The sequence below is a fragment of the Schistocerca nitens genome, chromosome 8, assembly GCF_023898315.1.
Source record: "Schistocerca nitens isolate TAMUIC-IGC-003100 chromosome 8, iqSchNite1.1, whole genome shotgun sequence".
In the NCBI taxonomy this organism is placed as follows: domain Eukaryota; kingdom Metazoa; phylum Arthropoda; class Insecta; order Orthoptera; family Acrididae; genus Schistocerca; species Schistocerca nitens.
Window position 1 is genome coordinate 330,670,520 of NC_064621.1, and position 20,206 is coordinate 330,690,725.

The window sequence follows — 20,206 nt, forward strand, 5'->3', positions numbered from 1 at the left end:
TAAATGCAAGCTGAGTAGGGAACCAGTGCTGTAGAGTTCTCTTTATAAAACCGAATTGGGGTTCCATCTAGACTTGGCGACATATTTGCTTTCAACTCTTTCAGTTGGTTCTCTATGCCAGGGACGCCTGTTACTGCGTCCTCCATACAGGAGTCTGTCGATGGTCAAACGACAGTATGTTTCTACAGTTCTCCTGCATGAACGTGAAATTTAGACTTCTGCTTTCCTTTTGTTATCTTCTACTGACACACCAGACTGGCTGACGAGTAACTGGAGAGAAGCCTTAGACCTTCTTAGCGATTCAGCCGAAGAAGCCCATACATAATAATTGGATCTAGGCCTTGTACTAATATAAGAGGCATGCACTATAGTATTAACACGAACATTTTATTTTTATTTTAAGTCTTAATGTGACAGTCGGAACGCTGTAATCTAAATAGCCCCTGCATTAATGCGACCCTGCATGGAACTCGTGTACCTGGGGTTTCGGAGAAGATTATATTAGGCTATTCCAGTTTGAGTATCTGTTCGCCAGCAGCCGCGCTGGTGGGCAGGTGTGAGAAAACAGCTGAGGCATTCAGGTAGCCCGGCTGTAGCGCACGCGACCGTACAGTCCTGTTATCACACCCCCTGACAGGGGTAGGCAAATAGTTTACGCATGCGCAGAATGCATGCAATATGCCTACCTGGCAGATAGCCTGTACTAGCTGCGCCGGGAGGTGCTAGAGTCACTTCGAGAACACTTTTCCGTGACGTCACTGTGACTTGTCCATGCCAAGTTCCGACTGTCGGGGACTTCTGTGATCATATTTAATTGTGAGTAGTGGAAGTAGCCACATTTGATAGGTACTAAACTATTTCGATATAACATGAATATCCTCCCGTCTATCCGAACAGACTTCGAAGGCCCAATGGTACCGACCGACCGCCGTGTCATCCTCAGACGATAGGCGTCACCTGATGCTGATACGGAGGGGCATTTGGTCAGCATACAGCTCCCTCTGTTGTTGACAGCTTTTGTGATCAGTGCCACTACTCCCCAATCAAGTAGCTCTTGCACTGGCCTCACAAGGTCTGAGTGTACCCCACTTGCCAACAGCGCTCGAAAGACCCGTATGGTCACCCATATAAGAGCAAGCCAAGCCCTGCAACGCTTAGCTTCGGTGATATGACGAGAGTCGGTGTTGCCATAGTGGCAAGGCCGTTGGCACTCTATGAATACAGGCTGCTTTAAATGCGCTTTGCTGTTAGTATGGTTCGTTATAATTAAATATAAGTTGAAAACGTAATGGTAGATAAAGTCTTCACAGTGTTTAAATTTAAATCTAAGTGACACACTGCAAGTGTCTACAATCGTGTAGTGGTTAGAGTGTCGGGATACGACAATGAATCTAGGTGGTGCGTTGGTTTACATTCTGCTACATTTAAATTTTTTCCCTTCGCTTTTTTAAAAGATTCTGAGATCTTATTAATTTAAGAAAGTATGTTCTATAATATTTGATGCCGTGTACAGATAAGAGCGCTCTCTTCCAGGAGTGAGTTGTAACTGTCAGTAATTTAGGTTATGCATGAAAACGCAAATGCCAATAAATGTTCGAAATACGTTGATCATCGGGTAAAACAATATAAGTACTACTCAAATTAAAAAAAAACATAGAAAAGACTGATATATTTGAAAAGGAATTAAAAGGTAAGTTAGTCTCAGACGTCTATGAAGTATAAAAGAAAATTTACAATCTAGTTATTTAGGAGACATCTTTTCCAAACAAGAATATCTTACAGGAATGTAGCTGCATTTGTTTTTTTCGTTGTTTCAGTTACTTTCAAAAATGCAAAAGAAGCAGTTCATTTTTCTCGCAGTGAATTATAATTATTCGCACAAATCAGAACATACTTCACACAACTAGCACAGTCTTTCTATTGGGGAAGCTCACAGTTAAGTACTTTTCGTAATACATAATAACGGTATGTAAATAAGGAGAATGAAGTTGGCAGGTTCTCACTTTCAGAGAAAGAAAAGGCAAGAATAGTTTCCAAATCTGCAACGAATGTACGAATTGAAAATGTGAGTTGTTGCTTTTATTCGCGAGCAAGAACGGCTACCACAGTCACAACGATACTCGGTATTAACAATCATTTTACGGTTCCACAAGAGTGTTATGGTAATACATTTATTATTCTGGCATGCAAAGCATCTATAATTTTGTATATGTAACTAGACAAAATTACATGACATATATCTTCCTCAAATGAATAAGCAAATCAATTAAAACTAAGTCAATAAACAGGTCATATCGAATAAGATGAGGGAAGATGTGACTTACCCACAGGTACGCAGCCAATAAATCCGTTTCAATTTTTAATACTATTGTGGCGTACACAATGACTGGATGTTTGCTGACCATTTCTCAAAAGAATATAACTTTGTTATTTCACAATTTAAATACTCTTGATCGCGAAATTAAGGAGCTGGATACAAAACCCATTCGTCATCAATCCATATAAAATGGAAAAAGGACGCGATAGCAACTGAATATGTAACCCATTCGTCATTAAAACATATAAAAATTTTGTTATCCATATTCGTGATGGAAACAAAAACATCAACCAGCCACATTACTTCAGCTCGATAAACTGATATTACATAAACCACCGTAGGTGGTGGCATGCATCAGCACGTTGATAGTGTCTACTCCTAAGTCAAATCATGAGACTCTAGGCTCACTGCTGTGATACCTTCTCTGTAAACACAAGATGGATGACTGTTCCAAGGGAGCCTCACCGCGCTCAGACTCGATACGACCACGAAATTCGATATTCTTCCCCGATGGTCGGAACTGCGCATTTACACGTCATAGTGGCGTCACGGAGAGGTGCTACCGAGGTGAATCTAGCGTCTTCCAGCTGCACCCGCCTGCGAGGGAGGTCCCCGGTGCCCTTGTCCCCTGGGGCAGGGTTGGATCAAGCCATCCATTAGTTTTTGTGAGAAACTGCTGCTGTTGAAGGGTGCCTAACGGAACCGGCGTGTGACAGCAGGTGGACGTGGCGGTCGGCTACCTGCCGCAGTTCTCGCAGCACGCCAAGCTGGTGCAGCACTCGGAGAGCCTGGCCGAGGCGCCCTGGGTGTTCCTGATGAAGCGGCCGCTGGTGTCTGCGTCGGGCACGGGCCTGCTGGCGCCGTTCGACGCCACCGTCTGGTACCTGGTGCTGGCCTCCGTGGTGCTGATGGGGCCCGCCATCTACTTCATCATCCTGGTGCGCGTGCGACTCTGCGCCGGCTCGGCGCGCCTCACGCGCATCTTCCCGCTCAGCTCCTGCGTCTGGTTCGTCTACGGCGCCCTCATGAAGCAGGGCTCCACCCTCATGCCTGTCACAGGTACTGCCACTCGCTACTCTCTCCTCCAGCTTACAACTCGCTACTCCGAGTAGCATCTCCAAGGTGTTTTATGCCTTAACTCCATCACTTGGCCGGCCGGAGTGGCCGAGCAGTTCTAGGTGCTACAGTCTGGAACCGCGCGACTGCTACGGTCGCAAGTTCGAATCCTGCCTCGGGCATGGATGTGTGTGATGTCCTTAGGTTAGTTAGGTTTAAGTAGTTCTAAGTTCTGGGGGACTGATGACCTCAGAAGTTAAGTCCCATAGTGCTCAGAGCCATTTAAACCTTCATTTGCCTCCTATACTTGCCACTGACTTAATAACTTTACTGAGTTCTCAATAAAACTTCTTACTAGTTCTAGACCAACATAGAGAGCAAGTAGCCACTAGTGATATCGGCACTGATGGCGCAGGATGCCACGTTTCACGTATCTTGTGTTTCCTGTGACTGGAGTAGTGCGCGAGGCACTGCTCCGTGGCAGGTGGAAATACAGTCCGCCTTGATGTGCTTCAATACACACTTTGTCGGTTCATTTTACAAAATTTAGTATCGATAAAAGAATCATATATTACTTTAGGTCTGCTGCGAAAATTTACGTAATAGATTATCACACAAATTTTAGTTCACTGCGTTTTAAGGGTCCGTTCTCCTCAGTCAGCCTATAAAATAAGCGATTTGTTTAAAAAAATGAGTGAAGCAATGGACGTAAATCTTTTTGCCCATATTTTATTGATTTCTGGACAACATTCTATTATTTTCTTAAGAAATTCAGTCATCATTAAGCCCCCAATCCGAGAAGTATAAGTTTCTCTGCCCACAAATGAGGTGTGTTCATAACAGAAGTCCCACAGACAGCAGATCTTAACGGAAATGAAAAAAAAATCATTTTTTTAATATAGAGGATATTGTTGAGTTAAAATACAATTGTATGATTGATATTTGAAAAGAATAATAAAATTACGAACGTGTGTTTTTGGTCACATTTTTCGCAATACGTAATAAATAACCTAAAATATAAAATTACTCCATCTGGACATGGCCAAGGAGTAATTCAGTCAAATTTCAAAGAGATGTTTTTGTTAGTAAGCCCACAGTCCATTCCGTCAGTGAGCTTGAAATATACTGTATCACTCAGCCAATCCAGATGACTTGCCTGATCGCCGTGTACCAGTGTTTACTGTAACCTCCATACAAAGGAACAAACCTTGTAGTGGAAACATGTGGATTCACCACAGCCCAAAATGTCGAAGACCAGACATCCTCGTTTTTGCGACTGTCATGGTGTGGTGCTGTCAGATAAAGTTCGTGCTGGTAAACCGTCACAGGAGCATAATATCGACGAGACTACTGGATTACTGGAGGCTGATGAGAGGATGTGTCGCAGGAAGCTGTCCGAGGGCCTGGTCTTACTGTACGAGAAGGCCCCGCCTCATCTGCACAAGACTCACGGCCACACACGCTGCTTTCTCTGCGCTATCAAATTTCGCCTCACCCCCCGATTTTCCTGAAATGGCACAGTCTTCTCCCTCTTGCCTCAGATGAAGAAACCATTATTCAAGGATGATGAAGTGGTTTTCGACCTGGAAAATGCAGATTTATGCAACCTAGGGCTCTGTCAGTCATCCGTTCTTGGGAAATACATTACTGGCCATCACAATTGCTACACCAAGAAGAAATGCAGATGATAAAGGGATATTCATTGGACAAATATATTATTCTAGCACTGACATATGATTACATTTTCGCGCAATTTGGGTGCATAGAGCATGAGAAATCAGTACCCAGAACAACCACCTCTGGCCGTAATAATGGCCTTGATACGCCTGGGCATTGAGTCAAACAGAGCTTGGAAGGCGTGTACAGGTACAGCTGCCCATGCAGCTTCAACACGATACCACGGTTCATCAAGAGTAGTGACTAGCGTATTGTGACGAGCCAGTCGCTCGGCCACCATTGACCAGACGTTTTCAATTGGTGAGAGATCTGGAGAATGTGCTGGCCAGGGTAGCAGTCGAACATTTTCTGTATCCAGAACGGCCCGTACAGGACCTGCAACATGCAGTCGTGCATTATCCTGCTGAAATGTACGGTAGCGCAGGGATCGAATGAAGGATAGAGTCTCGGGTCGTAACACATCTGAAATGTAACGTCCACTGTTCAAACTGCCGTCCATGCGAACAAGAGGAGACCGAGACGTGTAACCAATGGCACCTCATACCATCACGCCTGGTGATACGCCAGTATGGCGGTGACGAATACACGCTTCCAATGTGCGTTCAACACGATGTCGCCAAACACGGATGCGACCATCATGATGCTGTAAACAGAACCTGGATTCATCCGAAAAAATGACGTTTTGCCATTCGTGCACCCAGGTTCGTCGTTGAGTATACCATCGCAGGCGCTCCTGTCTGTGATGCAGCGTCAAGGGTAACGGCAGCCATGGTCTCCGAGCTGATAGTCCATGCTGCTGCAAACGTCGTCGAACTGTTCGTGCAGATGGTTGTTGCCTTGCAGACGTCCCCATGTGTTGACCAGGGATCGAGACGTGGCTGTACGATCCGTTAGAGCCATGCGGATAAGATGCCTATCATCTCGACTGCTAGTGTACGAGGCCGTTGGGATCCAGCACGGCGTTTCGTATTACTCTCCTGAACCCACCAATTCCATATTCTGCTAACAGTCATTGGATCTCGACCAACGCGAGCAGCAATGTCACGATACGATAAACCGTAATCGCGATAGGCTACAATCCGACCTTTATCAAAGTCGTAAATGTGATGGTACGCATTCCTCCTCCTTACACGAGGCATCACAACAACGTTTCACCAGGCAACGTCGATCAACTGCTGTTTGTGTATGAGAAATCGGTTGGAAACTTTCCTCATGGGCGCACGTTGTAGGTGTCGCCACCGGCGCCAACCGCGCCAACCTTGTGTGAATGCTCTGAAAAGCTAATCAGTTGCATATCACAGCATCTTCTTCCTGTCGGTTAAATTTCGCGTCTGTAGCTGGTCATCTTCGTGGTGTAGCAATTTTAATGGCCTTTAGTGTATGTGCCTCTTTGAAGGTTGAATATGCAGAAGAGGACTACCACTATCACTAATTATCTTGGTCACAGCTTGATTTCTTCTAGGTGATAATTAAAACTTCGCGACTATGTCTCCCCTGTACGCAAACATTCACAATGGATGCACGAGCACATGTCGTTTGACGTATGGAAGTTTGGGTGCGGCCGTGAGTCGTGCTCGGATATCCAAAGGCAGGAGATCAGGTTTCGTCCATATTCGCAACTGCGAATACATTTCATGTAAAATGTTTTCAGTTATCTCGATTCCTATTTCTAGTGGGTTGTCTTCGTGGAGTTCTGGAAATTATATTTTGGCTCGATTTTCACTATATGGAAGTATTACTTTATTCACTGAAAAACGTCGTAGAATTCGACCATTTTCTTGTCGGAATTTCACATCGAGAGACTTTATTACATGAGCTGCTGAATGTCATATTATTCATCGCCTGCATAGGTCCTCGTCAGCTCTAGGCTTATCGAAACCCCCTTATCCTCAGCGCTTGGAAAATCTCCAACATGCAAAGAGAACTGGCAACGTAGTTTGGTCAAAATCTTGCCCATATTATGATTCAGTGCTAGGTTCAGCGGATTTATTTCACCAGTGAAGTCCAGAACGCATACCAGTTTTAAAAAATTACGTTATCTTCTTTGTTCTTTTCCTTTTCTGGTCAGCGAACCAACTCCAAACTAGTCAAACAATGAGTGACAAACTTTGTCGAAGCACATGTAGCAATCGGCCGGTTGCAGAAGCTGCATACATCGCTGTCCGAGCGTAAATTTCAAGTAATTCTGTCCATACGATCATTTCACAAGCTGTAGCTTCCACTGAATTACGTTTCGTGCTGATCATCGTACGGGAAAATTTTTGAAATTATGTATTTTACATGTATTAGGATTTAACGAAATAATGATGACAAAAGATAATTTCGAAAAAACATTAATTTTTTTGGTTGGTAATTGAAACACAGCCGGACTATATTTGGTTTCACCTATCAGAAAACGTAAACACCGTCTCAGGGAATAATTACCCTCCTACCTCCAAGCTGACAACTACTGTTCTAGAGGAATGAGTTCTTCCAGGCAGTGTGGCAGCGTTTCATCGATTTTTCATAAAACTAAACGAAACGAGAACGTTGATGAAAATGCAATTCATTCTGTTGGGACTGCACGATACAATTGTACACAACTCTCTCAAACGATGAAACAGAAATGTAAGATGGAGAGAGGGAATTTCAGTTTCGGTGCAGAGAGGGACTTACTGCCATATTGGGGCACAAACATTAAGAAACCGCAACAGTCTCTAGATCTTGACTGACGTACAGTGAGTGAATACGAACACTTAGCAATATTAGCTATTGAATTATCAGGACTCAACATCAACAAGAAGTTAAATATTGTAAGTGCGGTTTGATCATCTAGCGGTAGTGTGGATACCTTTTTAACAAATTAAGAGAATTTATAAATAAAATCTTAACTACAAACGTTAACAAAATATACATAAATAGAAATATCAAAGGTGAAGCAAGTATCACCCTCATAAAAGTCTTCGACAGTTTCGGCCTGTTCGTAGAACGACAGATGTGGACTGGGAAATGTATGCTGCAGCTGTACATGATCTGGAACTCTCAGACCATTTCTTTAAAATGATAAACATACGATGTAGAGAATAAAATCAAACCCGTCTGACAATTTATTAAACAGGACGCAGCGGATAACAATAACGGTCTCATAGCAAATTTTGCTACCAAATTTTGCGAATGAGCTTTTTTCAACTTTTGTAGAGAAATTACCACAAAATCTCCAAAAAAATAACACATGTAACTAGGTACTCACTAAGCACAATGATACGAATGTTATTACCAACTGTTGTGCTGCAACAGTGAATACAGAGCGTATGAGCTCCCTTAACAAAAAATAATAAATGAGTCATTTGCAAAAAGGGAACTTGCCACAGAAGTACAGGAAACAACTATAGCGGAATTCTCAAAAGTGTACTTCATACTCTTTACAGCAATTAGTGTGTCACAGGCAGATCATTTCTAAAGTTTTTGCTGCTGGTGATCATAAGACTATTAAAAAACCTAGAGTAATTAAGACGAAGAGGTATAGCTAATAACTAGTTCCGAGCATATCTAGCAGACAAGGCACAAAGAGCAGAGCTAACACACCTTAAAATAACACTAAAATTTTAGTGAAACACGTATCACAAGCAAAATACAGTAAAACAGGAATTCCTCAGGCTAACACACTGAGTCCCACACTGTTCCTGATATACGTAATAGATTTCGCAAAAGACACTATTCCTGATACACGTAATACACTCCTGGAAATTGAAATAAGAACACCGTGAATTCATTGTCCCAGGAAGGGGAAACTTTATTGACACATTCCTGGGGTCAGATACATCACATGATCACACTGACAGAACCACAGGCACATAGACACAGGCAACAGAGCATGCACAATGTCGGCACTAGTACAGTGTATATCCACCTTTCGCAGCAATGCAGGCTGCTATTCTCCCATGGAGACGATCGTAGAGATGCTGGATGTAGTCCTGTGGAACGGCTTGCCATGCCATTTCCACCTGGCGCCTCAGTTGGACCAGCGTTCGTGCTGGACGTGCAGACCGCGTGAGACGACGCTTCATCCAGTCCCAAACATGCTCAATGGGGGACAGATCCGGAGATCTTGCTGGCCAGGGTAGTTGACTTACACCTTCTAGAGCACGTTGGGTGGCACGGGATACATGCGGACGTGCATTGTCCTGTTGGAACAGCAAGTTCCCTTGCCGGTCTAGGAATGGTAGAACGATGGGTTCGATGACGGTTTGGATGTACCGTGCACTATTCAGTGTCCCCTCGACGATCACCAGTGGTGTACGGCCAGTGTAGGAGATCGCTCCCCACACCATGATGCCGGGTGTTGGCCCTGTGTGCAGTCCTGATTGTGGCGCTCACCTGCACGGCGCCAAACACGCATACGACCATCATTGGCACCAAGGCAGAAGCGACTCCCATCGCTGAAGACGACACGTCTCCATTCGTCCCTTCATTCACGCCTGTCGCGACACCACTGGAGGCGGGCTGCACGATGTTGGGGCATGAGCGGAAGACGGCCTAACGGTGTGCGGGACCGTAGCCCAGCTTCATGGAGACGGTTGCGAATGGTCCTCGCCGATACCCCAGAAGCAACAGTGTCCCTAATTTTCTGGGAAGTGGCGGTGCGGTCCCCTACGGCACTGCGTAGGATCCTACGGTCTTGGCGTGCATCCGTGCGTCGCTGCGGTCCGGTCCCAGGTCGACGGGCACGTGCACCTTCCGCCGACCACTGGCGACAACATCGATGTACTGTGGAGACCTCACGCCCCACGTGTTGAGCAATTCGGCGGTACGTCCACCCGGCCTCCCGCATGCCCACTATACGCCCTCGCTCTAAGTCCGTCAACTGCACATACGGTTCACGTCCACGCTGTCGCGGCATGCTACCAGTGTTAAAGACTGCGATGGAGCTCCGTATGCCACGGCAAACTGGCTGACACTGACGGCGGCGGTGCACAAATGCTGCGCAGCTAGCGCCATTCGACGGCCAACACCGCGGTTCCTGGTGTGTCCGCTGTGCCGTGCGTGTGATCATTGCTTGTACAGCCCTCTCGCAGTGTCCGGAGCAAGTATGGTGGGTCTGACACACCGGTGTCAATGTGTTCTTTTTTCCATTTCCAGGAGTGTAGATTTCGCAATATCTGAGAGATGCGAAAAGTGGCAATTTACTCTAAATAATCAAAAGTGTGATGTCAGTCAAATGAGTACTAAAAGAAATGCGCTGAATTTTGGTTACACGGTAAATTACACAAATGTAAGGACTGTCAATTCAACTGAATACTTAGGGATTACAATTAGGAACAACTTAAATTGGAACTATCACATAGATAATGTTGTGGGGAAAGCAAACCAAAGACTGCGATTTATAGGCAGAACACTTACAGAGAGCAGCAAGTCTACTAAAGTGACTGCTTAAATCACATTTGTCCGGCCTCTTCTGGAAAACTGCTGCGCAGCGTGGGATCCGCATCAGATAGGATTGAGGGAAGACATCGAAAACGTTCAGAGAAGGGCAGGTCGTTTTGTGATATAGCTAAATAGGGGATAGAGTGCCACTGACATGGTGGCAAACATTAAAGCAAAGGCGTTTGTTGTTGCTGCAAGATCTTCTCGTGAAATTTCAATTACCAACCTTCTCCTCAGGGTGTGAAAATATTTTGTGGGCACCCACCTACAGAAGGAGAAATGATCATCATGATAAAATAAGAGAAATCAGAGCAGATTTAGGTGCTCGTTTTTCCCGCGCACCGTTCGAAAGTGAAACGGTAAAGGAAAAGGTTGGAGTTGGTTGGATGAACCATCTGCCAGGCACTTAACGTGAATTGCAGAGTTATCACGTAAATGTAGATCCGTGGTCCGACAGAGACTCGATCCCTCTCTGTTTCCAGGCACTCACTTTACCGCTCGACCACCAGACCAGCATGTATATAGATAGTTCATCTGGAGGTTTTGATAAGTGAATTTGAGAGTATCAAAATATTTGAATAAATGGCCTTATCTTTTGACTGAATTAACATAGAAGCTTAAATTAGTTGCACCGTCAAGCGAGCGTAGACCTCAGTATTTGATACAAATTTCAATTTGATGTCTCTACCCATTCCTGAGAGAAAGGGATGTTAACAGTCGGTAGACAGACGGATAACAAATGTAAAAAAAAATTATATGATACAATTGAAAATTCATTATTCTCAAATTTTTACCGTTACTACTCAAGTAAAAAATTGCTCCTTGCCAAATTTTAAGATTCTTGGTCAACTGTAAGTACCCTGTAGATTTTGAGGAGTGAGTATCTTTAGACTGCATTAACTTAGGAGCTTAAATTTTTCACACCGAAAAGGGGCCGTAGACCTTAAATGTGACATAAATTTCAACTTGATAAATGTACCCATTCTGAGAAAGAAGGGGTTTTAACAGTTGGACAGGCAGATAGATGGAAAACAAAATGGTTCAAATGGCTCTGAGCACTATGGAACTTAACATCTGAGGTCATCAGTCCCATAGAACTTAGAACTACTTAAACCTAAGTAACCTAAGGACATCACACACATCCATGCCCGAGGCAGGATTCGAACCTGCGACCGTATCGGTCGCGCGGTTCCAAACTGCAGCGCCTGGAACCGCTCAGCCACTCCGGCCGGCGATGAAAAACAAAGTGATCCTACAAATGTTCCGTTTTTACCGACTGAGTACGAAACCCTTAAAAAAGAGAGTGCGACTAAAAATAATGTGTTAATTAGTGTTAAAACTGCACATCTAAACATACCATGTAAAATGACGTGTTCCACAACATTTCTATAAAAGATTCGTTCAAATGATCTATGGAACGTGTAACTAACTAACCTAAATCTTGATCACTATATGGGTGAGTTGAACCTCATTTCTCCAGCCTTCCCCTAAGTTTTTTTCCTGCCTCATATTTCCGTTTCAGCCGCACCTTTCATTCTCCTAATGTGGTGCTTAGTTCGTATCCATAATTCGTTGGTACACATTTCATTCTTAGGTGTAAGATGTGAGGAAACAAAAGAAAAATCTGGAGTAGTAATTAAAGTTCAGGGGGAAGAAATAAATACTTTTGAAGTTTGCCAATGACACTGTAATTCTATCAGAGACAGCAAAGGACTTCGAAGAGCAGCTGAATGAAATGGACACTGTCTTGAAAGGAAGATGTAAGATGAACATCAAGAAAAGCAAAACAAAGATAATGGAATGTGGTCGAATTAAATCATGTGATGCGGAGGGAATTAGACTAGGATACGAAATACATAATGTAGTACGTGAATTTTGATATTGGGCAACAATATAACTGATGATGACCGAAGTCGAGAGGATATAAAATGTAGAGTGGCGATGGCAAGACAAGCGTTTCCGAAGAAAAGAAATTTGTTAACATCGAATACAGATTTAAGTGTTAGGAAGTCTTTTTTGAAAGTATTTATATAGAGTGTAGCTAGATATGGAAGTAAAAAATGGACGATAAACTGTTTAGATAGGAAGAGAATAGAAGCTTTTGAAATCTGGTGCTGCAGAAGAATGCTGAAGATTAGGTGGTTAGATCATGTAACTAATGAGGAGGTACTGAATAGAACTGACGAGAAATGAATCTGACAAGAAGAAAAGATTGGTTATTAGGACACATTCTGAGACATCACTGGAGGGAACTGTGGGTGATAAAAATTGTAAAGCGAGACCAAAGGACGAATGTAGTAAAAAAATGGCTCTGAGCACTATGGGACTTAACATCTATGGTCATCAGTCCCATAGAACTTAGAACTACTTAAACCTAACTAACCTAAGGACAGCACACAACACCCAGTCATCACGAGGCAGAGAAAATCCCGGACCCCGCCGGGAATTGAACCCGGGAACCCGGGCGCGGGAAGGGAGAACGCTACCGCACGACCACGAGCTGCGGACACGAATGTAGTAAGTAAATTCAGAAGGATGCAGGCTGCACAGTTATTCGCTGATGAAGAGGCTTCCACAGGACAGAGTGGCATGTACAGCCGCATGAAACTATTTGAACTGAAGACCACAACGAAACAAAAAGTATGTTATATATATGTATATATAAACTGTCTCTGAGTATAAATTAACGAAAAACTGTCTCCTCGCTCTGTGTACCCCCTACAAAATTACCAAACAAACGATCGTAAGCTGGTGGAATTTTGCAAGTTCTATTCAGGAATATCGGTCGTTTCCAAGAGTGTCATACTGCTCAGATTTCATTTTGCGACGTAGGTCATGACGTCGTTTTTGTGTGGATGATGTGTTCTTTGCTTTTATGCAGCGGATCTACAAGCCATATGCAACTATTATTTAAAATATTGAACATGACCTTGTATACTGCAAGAGATTTGGCTGTTTCTCGTCTTTTCATCACGGAAACAGTTTGCGCTCTGACTACAGAATTTAACTAAGTTTATGCTAATGGCGTAATTTGTCGACTGTTACCAATTAGACTGTAGACTAACTTCAAATTTCCACCTGATTTATGCATACGAAGGTGTGTTCGAGCGTATCTACCAGTCCACATAGATTGCACTTCAAATTTTATGTTATACAGTTTTTCGCCAGTAGGTATTGTTCCGTCTGCTTAATTATATCTAAATTGACTTATTGTCGAACTTAATGTCCAGGGCCTGTCTAAGGCCCATGTGACGCAAACCGCAGCTTGGGGTACTAAGCTGAGAAGGGAAACGCATTGGCAGTTGCGAATATGAACCACCTTCGGCTGTATATGAGAATGACGACAATGAAAATTTGTGCCGGACCAGGACTCGAACCCGGATTTTCTGTTTTAGGCGAGCGGTCGCATTAAACGCTTCGGCTATCCGTGCGCGAATCTCGGCCAGACCCTAACTTCCATATGTCGTCATCCTTGTTTCACAACCTGCACTCGTACTATGCTTATATTCCCGTCCAGGAAGAACATATTTATTGAGAGTCGAGGGCTGGTATCGGCGGATTTCGTGTATGATTGCTGTCCATGACGTATTACAAATACCAGCAGCAGCTTGGGACACCAAGCTCAGAAAGGCGTCAGACGCAGGCGTACCACAATCAGTAGCGGAAAGTGACGCCGTTGTAAGTATACTAGGGAAAAAAGGGGGAGGGGTGCCAAATAATAAGTCGTTTTTGTGGAAAAATATTCTGTAACGGACCTGCTAATATCATATTGATGTTGTTGTTCTGCTCCTTGTTCAGTCCAGAATGCAAGACATCCGTCTTTATTCTCTATTTTTGTTCGCGCATAATCTCTACTTCGCTATGCAGTACGAGTCGCTTCTGTGAAAAGTAAGTCGAAACATTAAAATCAGTCGTTGTTTGCTAAATGCTTGAATGGTCTCGAAGCCGAGAACCTCCTTTCAGTGAGTTCCCTGTGTATGTTTGCAAATCATTATCAAGCGTCGCAGTTAAACTAGAACAACTGTTTCCGAAGAAACTTGTGTTAAGTGCGACCTACAGCAGCCCCGTTTCGTCCTCAAATTGACCCAGAAAATCGATGGCAGGCGTAAGTACACGGAACGACGCTTATATTTCTGCACTGTGTACGGAGCACTCGTCAAACACGACCTCTCTCCGGAAACATGCGATGATGTAGTGCGGGCATCTGATAAAATATTTCCAGTCTTCTTCTCTATGAATAAAAGAGAGATATTCAGGGACACGTAACTATGGTTGCCAACTTTACAACACCCCCAGTAACAGACAGTAGCAACAATTCCAGATATTTACGCTCATGAGCCATTATTTTATTAAGGAAAGGACATGCACAATTTAGTAACCAGAATGCTTATGTTAATCAGTTTAGTGTACAATTCGGTTTTAATAACTACGAATGTAAATCTACAGAACTTATTTAAATACTTACAAAACTTTCGAGATGTTAAACATTGAACACTAACATACCTCATTCTAGCATGAAGCTAATCTCTTAAACGCCGTAATTACCTATTTCTTTTGCTTTGGTTAGGGGTTTCTTGTCGTTTTTCGTTAATCTCCTGACAACTGTGACTAAAATTTATTAATCACACATTTCGCCTTGAACGAATTGTTATTGACACGTGCTAGCAACGGATATTTCTTTTATCATGTTTCCAAATTAATGCAAAGACGTTTAACTCACGAGGTGAACGAGGCCTTATTAATTCGATGTTAATCTTATTCGTACAATAAACAACTAATGTCGAGTGTAGGCTGTTGACAATGGACGTTATAACTTCCTTACTGGCAGATAAAAAGAGACAGCAATATTTAAATTAATGAAAGATAAGCTGTGTATGAGCATGGGTTTGCCTCGGGAAAGGCATTACAAATGTGATGGCACGATGTGGTTAGAAATTTTACACATATCCATATACAGCTAATGTTTTTATAATATTGAATTATTGTTACCTTTAAACCTGTAAGCCATCGCTGTTCTATTCTTCCGATGTACCAGTCCTTGGTACGAGGGGTGTTTGAGTCCGTGCAAAAATAAAAACTACTTACGTGTTTGGGGTAAACCTTTTTTATTTTTCGACATAGTCTTCTTTTAGACTTATACACTTCGTCCAACGATTATCTAATTTGTTGATCCCTTTCGAATAACATGAGTTTCCAACTCTTCAAAATAGCTATTAATTGCTGCAATCACCTCCTCGTTTGAATAAAATCGTTGTCCCACCAGCCATTTCTTCAAATTGAGGAACAAACAGTAGTCCAAGGCAGTCAAGTCTGCAGAATAGGGGGCATGTGAAACGAGTTGGAATCCTATTTCCATTAATTTTGCGACCACAACTGCTGAGGTGTGTGCTGGCGCATTGTTGTGATGGAAAAGGATTTTTTTTTTGTGGTCCAATCGCCGGCGTTTTTTTTTGCAGATCAGTTTTCAAACGGTCCAATAACGATGAATAATATGCACCTGTAATAGGTTTACCCTTTTCCAGATAGTCGATGAGGATTATACCTTGCGAACCCTAAAAGACAGACGCTATAACCTTTCAGGCCGAAGGAATGGTCTTCGCCTTTTTGGTGCAGATTCTCCCTTGGTAACCCATTGTTTCGATTGTTGTTTGGTTTCGGGAGTATAGTAATCTATCCATGTTTCGTCCACAGTGACAAAACGATGCTTAAAGTCCTGCGGATTCTTCCTGAACAGCTGCAAACCATCCTTGCAACAGTTCCCACGATTCCGTTTTTGGTCATGTGTGAGCAATCGCGGAACCCATCTTGCGGATAGCTTTCTCATGTCCAAATGTTTATGCAAAATATTATGTACCCGTTCATTTGAGATACCCACAGCACTAGCAATCTCACACACCTTAACTCTTCTGTCATCCATCACCATATCATGTATTTTATCAATGATTTCTGGAGTCGTAACCTCCCCAGGGCGTCCAGAATGTTCAGCATCACTTGTGCCCTTATGGTCACTCCGGAATTTTTGAAACCACTTATAAACTGTTCTAATTGAAGGTGCAGAATCACCGTAATGTTTATCAAGCTTCTCTTTAGTCTCCTGATGTGTTCTGCCTTTCATAATGTTTAATCACCACACGAAATTCTTTTTCGTCCATTTTTTTGACAATCATTCGACTTCCTTGATTCACACGAATGCCAAACACAAAGAAATAGACCAATATGGCTGAAACCTGGTGTGCGTTCTTTCCAAAGATGCTACTAACTAAACATGACCTCGATACTCGCTGGTGGTGGCATCTCTCGGACTTTGCACGGACTTTTCAAACGCCCCTCGTAGCTATTGAGCGTCGTCGCTGTTTGAAGGCTCGTTCACCGTGAAAATACAGTTATGAGTTCCATGTAGAAAGTGGTAATAAATATTCGTTTGGATTTCTTAAAAACCAGATCCACAGGTTCGACTTGTCGAGGATAAAATATTTAAACGACACGACACGATGAGCACTCTTATCACTTTGCCTGCAAACAATGTGAGTAAAATTTCCAATACAACTACCTGAAAAACATAAAACCATTAAACAGCTTGAATATGGTGATATGAAAAGGTTTATTACACTAACTGCTGATATCGGTGGTTATGACTAAAAATTATTATTCCATAAAGACATCTTTATTCGACACTTTCTTTGAGTTGTCAAGGCTGTATGCCAGGTTGGTTAGGAAGGAGTTGAAGTTTGTGATGTCTGAAGATGGGTATAATCCCGAAACGCGTAACATGTTCTAATAAAAAAGTCAATTGAACATCTCATGACTTAATTGCGATTGTACAGCATTGGTTGCCAATTATTAGGTTTTGAAGTATTGAAATGTCCCTGACGGTTTTGTTACTGAGGTGACGTCTAATGACTAGTTCATTTTCGAAGTCACTGAGATCTCCTAACCGACCTTTTCTGCTCTTAATGCCTCTCTACCGGCAACACAGCACTCCACTCCACTCCCCAAAACCTTTTACAATGGCGGGTCCACTTCTCGAGACATCTAGCAGTCAGTTGCACATTATATACTCGTTTCCGGATACCTCTGATCAGACAGTGTGCATCTTGTTTGATACTGCGTTTAATTTAGTAACCAAACCGGAGGAAAGTTAGGACGATTGCCCCTAGAACTGCCCGTGACCTTGTTACAGACTCATCCCGGCTGCTGTTCGCCACTTGGTGGATTTTCATCACACTGCTGACCTCCTTCTACACGGCCAACCTCACAGCTTTCCTGACGCTGTCGCGCTTCACCCTGCAGATCACTGACCTCAAAGACATATCAACTAAGAAGGCGCACTGGGCGGCGCAGAAGGGCAGCGCCATGGAGTACCTCGTCTACGTGAGTAATCGCTCTTTTCCTCCCAAAAAAAAAAAAAAAAAAAAAAAAAAAAAAAAAAAAAAAAAACATTTAACTGCACTCATTAAATGTGGTGTTTCGCAGCACAAAGTATAAAAAGAAATCTACATCAATAGCTACGCTGTCAAAGATAATGGGGAGAATATTCGTTGCGAATATTACTTAAGTTTAGGTCAGCTTCATTACAATTACATGCTATCAATTTGTGTCGTTTTCATCCTTAATTACTCCAGTTGGGTTTCGTTAAGTCTTGTAGCTTAATATAGGTCTCCTATTCTTTGGCTGTCAATTGTGTTTCCTTTTTTTTTTTTTCTTGCTTAGAAAATCAGACGCTGTTGCAGCTAAACTAATCTTAGAGAGAGCTGTCATCATCTCGAGGGTTGATGTTGTTATGGCTTCCTTTGCACGCTGTGTGGTTCTTTTGATACAGGAGCGAGGAACGGATGCGTTCATGAACAGAGAATTTGGATGTTAATGTATTCTACATCTGATATCAAATAGTAAAAACAAGTTGCAGCGTCAGTTGCTAACAGTAGATTTGAATGTAGAAATATGTACAGATACAAAAGATTTATAAATCTGTTACTCCTCAATACAACGTCTATCCACAAGATGTCGTGCCCTGGCCACTGAAAGCCTGTGAATGTTATGCAACTGCCAGAGACACAAATTGAGCTCAGTGAATGAAAATTCGAACTTATGAACACCCGCGCTGAAGCTCACGAGAGCGGTGTTTGTATCTCATGGGCAGCGGCGTAATCATTCGTGAAAGCGCCCCCGTGCCGCGTCGGGGGCAGTAGCAAACAGGCCGGTGGGAGTGGCCGTGCGGTTCTAGGCGCTTGCTGGAGCCGAGCGACCGCTACGGTCGCAGGTTCGAATCCTGCCTCGGGCATGGATGTGTGTGATGTCCTTAGGTTAGTTAGGTTTAAGTAGTTCTAAGTTCTAGGGAACTGATGACCACAGATGTTAAGTCTCATAGTGCTCAGAGCCATTTGAACCATTTGTACAACAAAACGTCTTACACTGACTCAAATAATTAAATTATACCTTTGCCCTTACTTAACTGATCAACAATTTTATGATTTACAATGCTTCACCCTCGGCGATAACCAGAAATAATAACTGAGACAACTTCAGGTGTAAAACGTAGGATGGCGAACAACACTCAAACTAGGATTGTAACATCGAACTATGCCTAGGTCTACTACTATCAAGTGGCTACCACAACAAGCTAAAAACAAGGCTCTACCAAATTACCTTCGCATATATTTTAATAAAGTATTATACAATAATAAAAACAACTAATTGTTCACATAGAACAACTAACAAGATGTATTTTGAGATGTCACATTCAATGGTAATTTAAACACAACACTAGGAGTAATATAATTAATCATGCCCTCGGCATGTAGTTAAGAAGTAGAGCTGTTCTTAAATTAAATTTTCCCTGAGACATTAAAGTCTCTAATTTATCTACAATAACGTTGGAAGCTGAAGAAGCGAATTAAAATTTGTGCTGCGGCCCGGACTTGTACCCGGGTCTTCTTGCTTGCAAATATGCTGACCATTTCACCAAAACAGCATTATGGTCAACATAGCTGGGGTGCTATTCCAATGTCAGAGAACCCTGGTAATAGTGGCAATATAAGGGGAGATGTGCATTGGTTGGCTCTGAGCACTATGGGACTTAACATCTGAGGTCATCAGTCCGATGTGAATTGGAGTGTGTGTTGGGGAGGGTATTTGACTTGGGTAGTTCGTGCAGCTATCTTGATCATAATGTTGTGGTGGTGTAATGGTCAGCATAGATGTCTCTTAAGCGAAACGATCCGGGTTCGAGATCCGGCCGCAGCACAAATTTTAATTCACTTCTTCAGCTTCCAACGTTATCGTAGAACTGTTCTTGCTCACAGCGCACACAGCTGCACTTCTTTGTGCCATCCATAAGAAGTGCATGGAATTTGTGTAGAATTTGTTGCTAACAAAAACACTCAGTAAACCACTTGTATACACACGGTACAATGTGTGAGCCATAAACTGCTATCGTGCAACCATCAGCTGCAAAAGAACTCAGGTGTTGCTCCTCTTGATATGAAGAAACCTCTATTTTCACCTCGACTGGGATCAATGTCCGTCCGGCCGAACAAAGAACAATCTGCATCGTGTCCACACAGCTACCACCGCACATACAGACCGTAGTGACGTCCAGCTGACTGAGCTGCAGCACAACAGGTTCTCGGGGCCCTCGCTCTCCGCACTGCCCAAAACTCGCTCCTTGGTCTCCTTGCGGTTTTCGTCTAGTCGTCTAAGGAGCGTATTGTGGGAGATTTGCAGTGTATTATTTCATTCTGCTTGAAAGTTAAA

At 43.0% G+C, this 20,206-nt stretch overlaps 1 protein-coding gene across 1 annotated transcript in view; it reads left to right on the forward strand.

Annotated features, from left to right (window-relative positions):
* Positions 1–20,206, forward strand: part of LOC126198932 (ionotropic receptor 93a) — a 151,910-nt gene that overhangs the window by 36,064 nt on the left and 95,640 nt on the right. The window contains exons 5-6 of the mRNA XM_049935570.1: positions 3,034–3,376; positions 17,634–17,824. Coding sequence (XP_049791527.1) covers positions 3,034–3,376; positions 17,634–17,824 — 534 coding nt within the window. The remainder of the gene's footprint in view (positions 1–3,033; positions 3,377–17,633; positions 17,825–20,206) is intronic.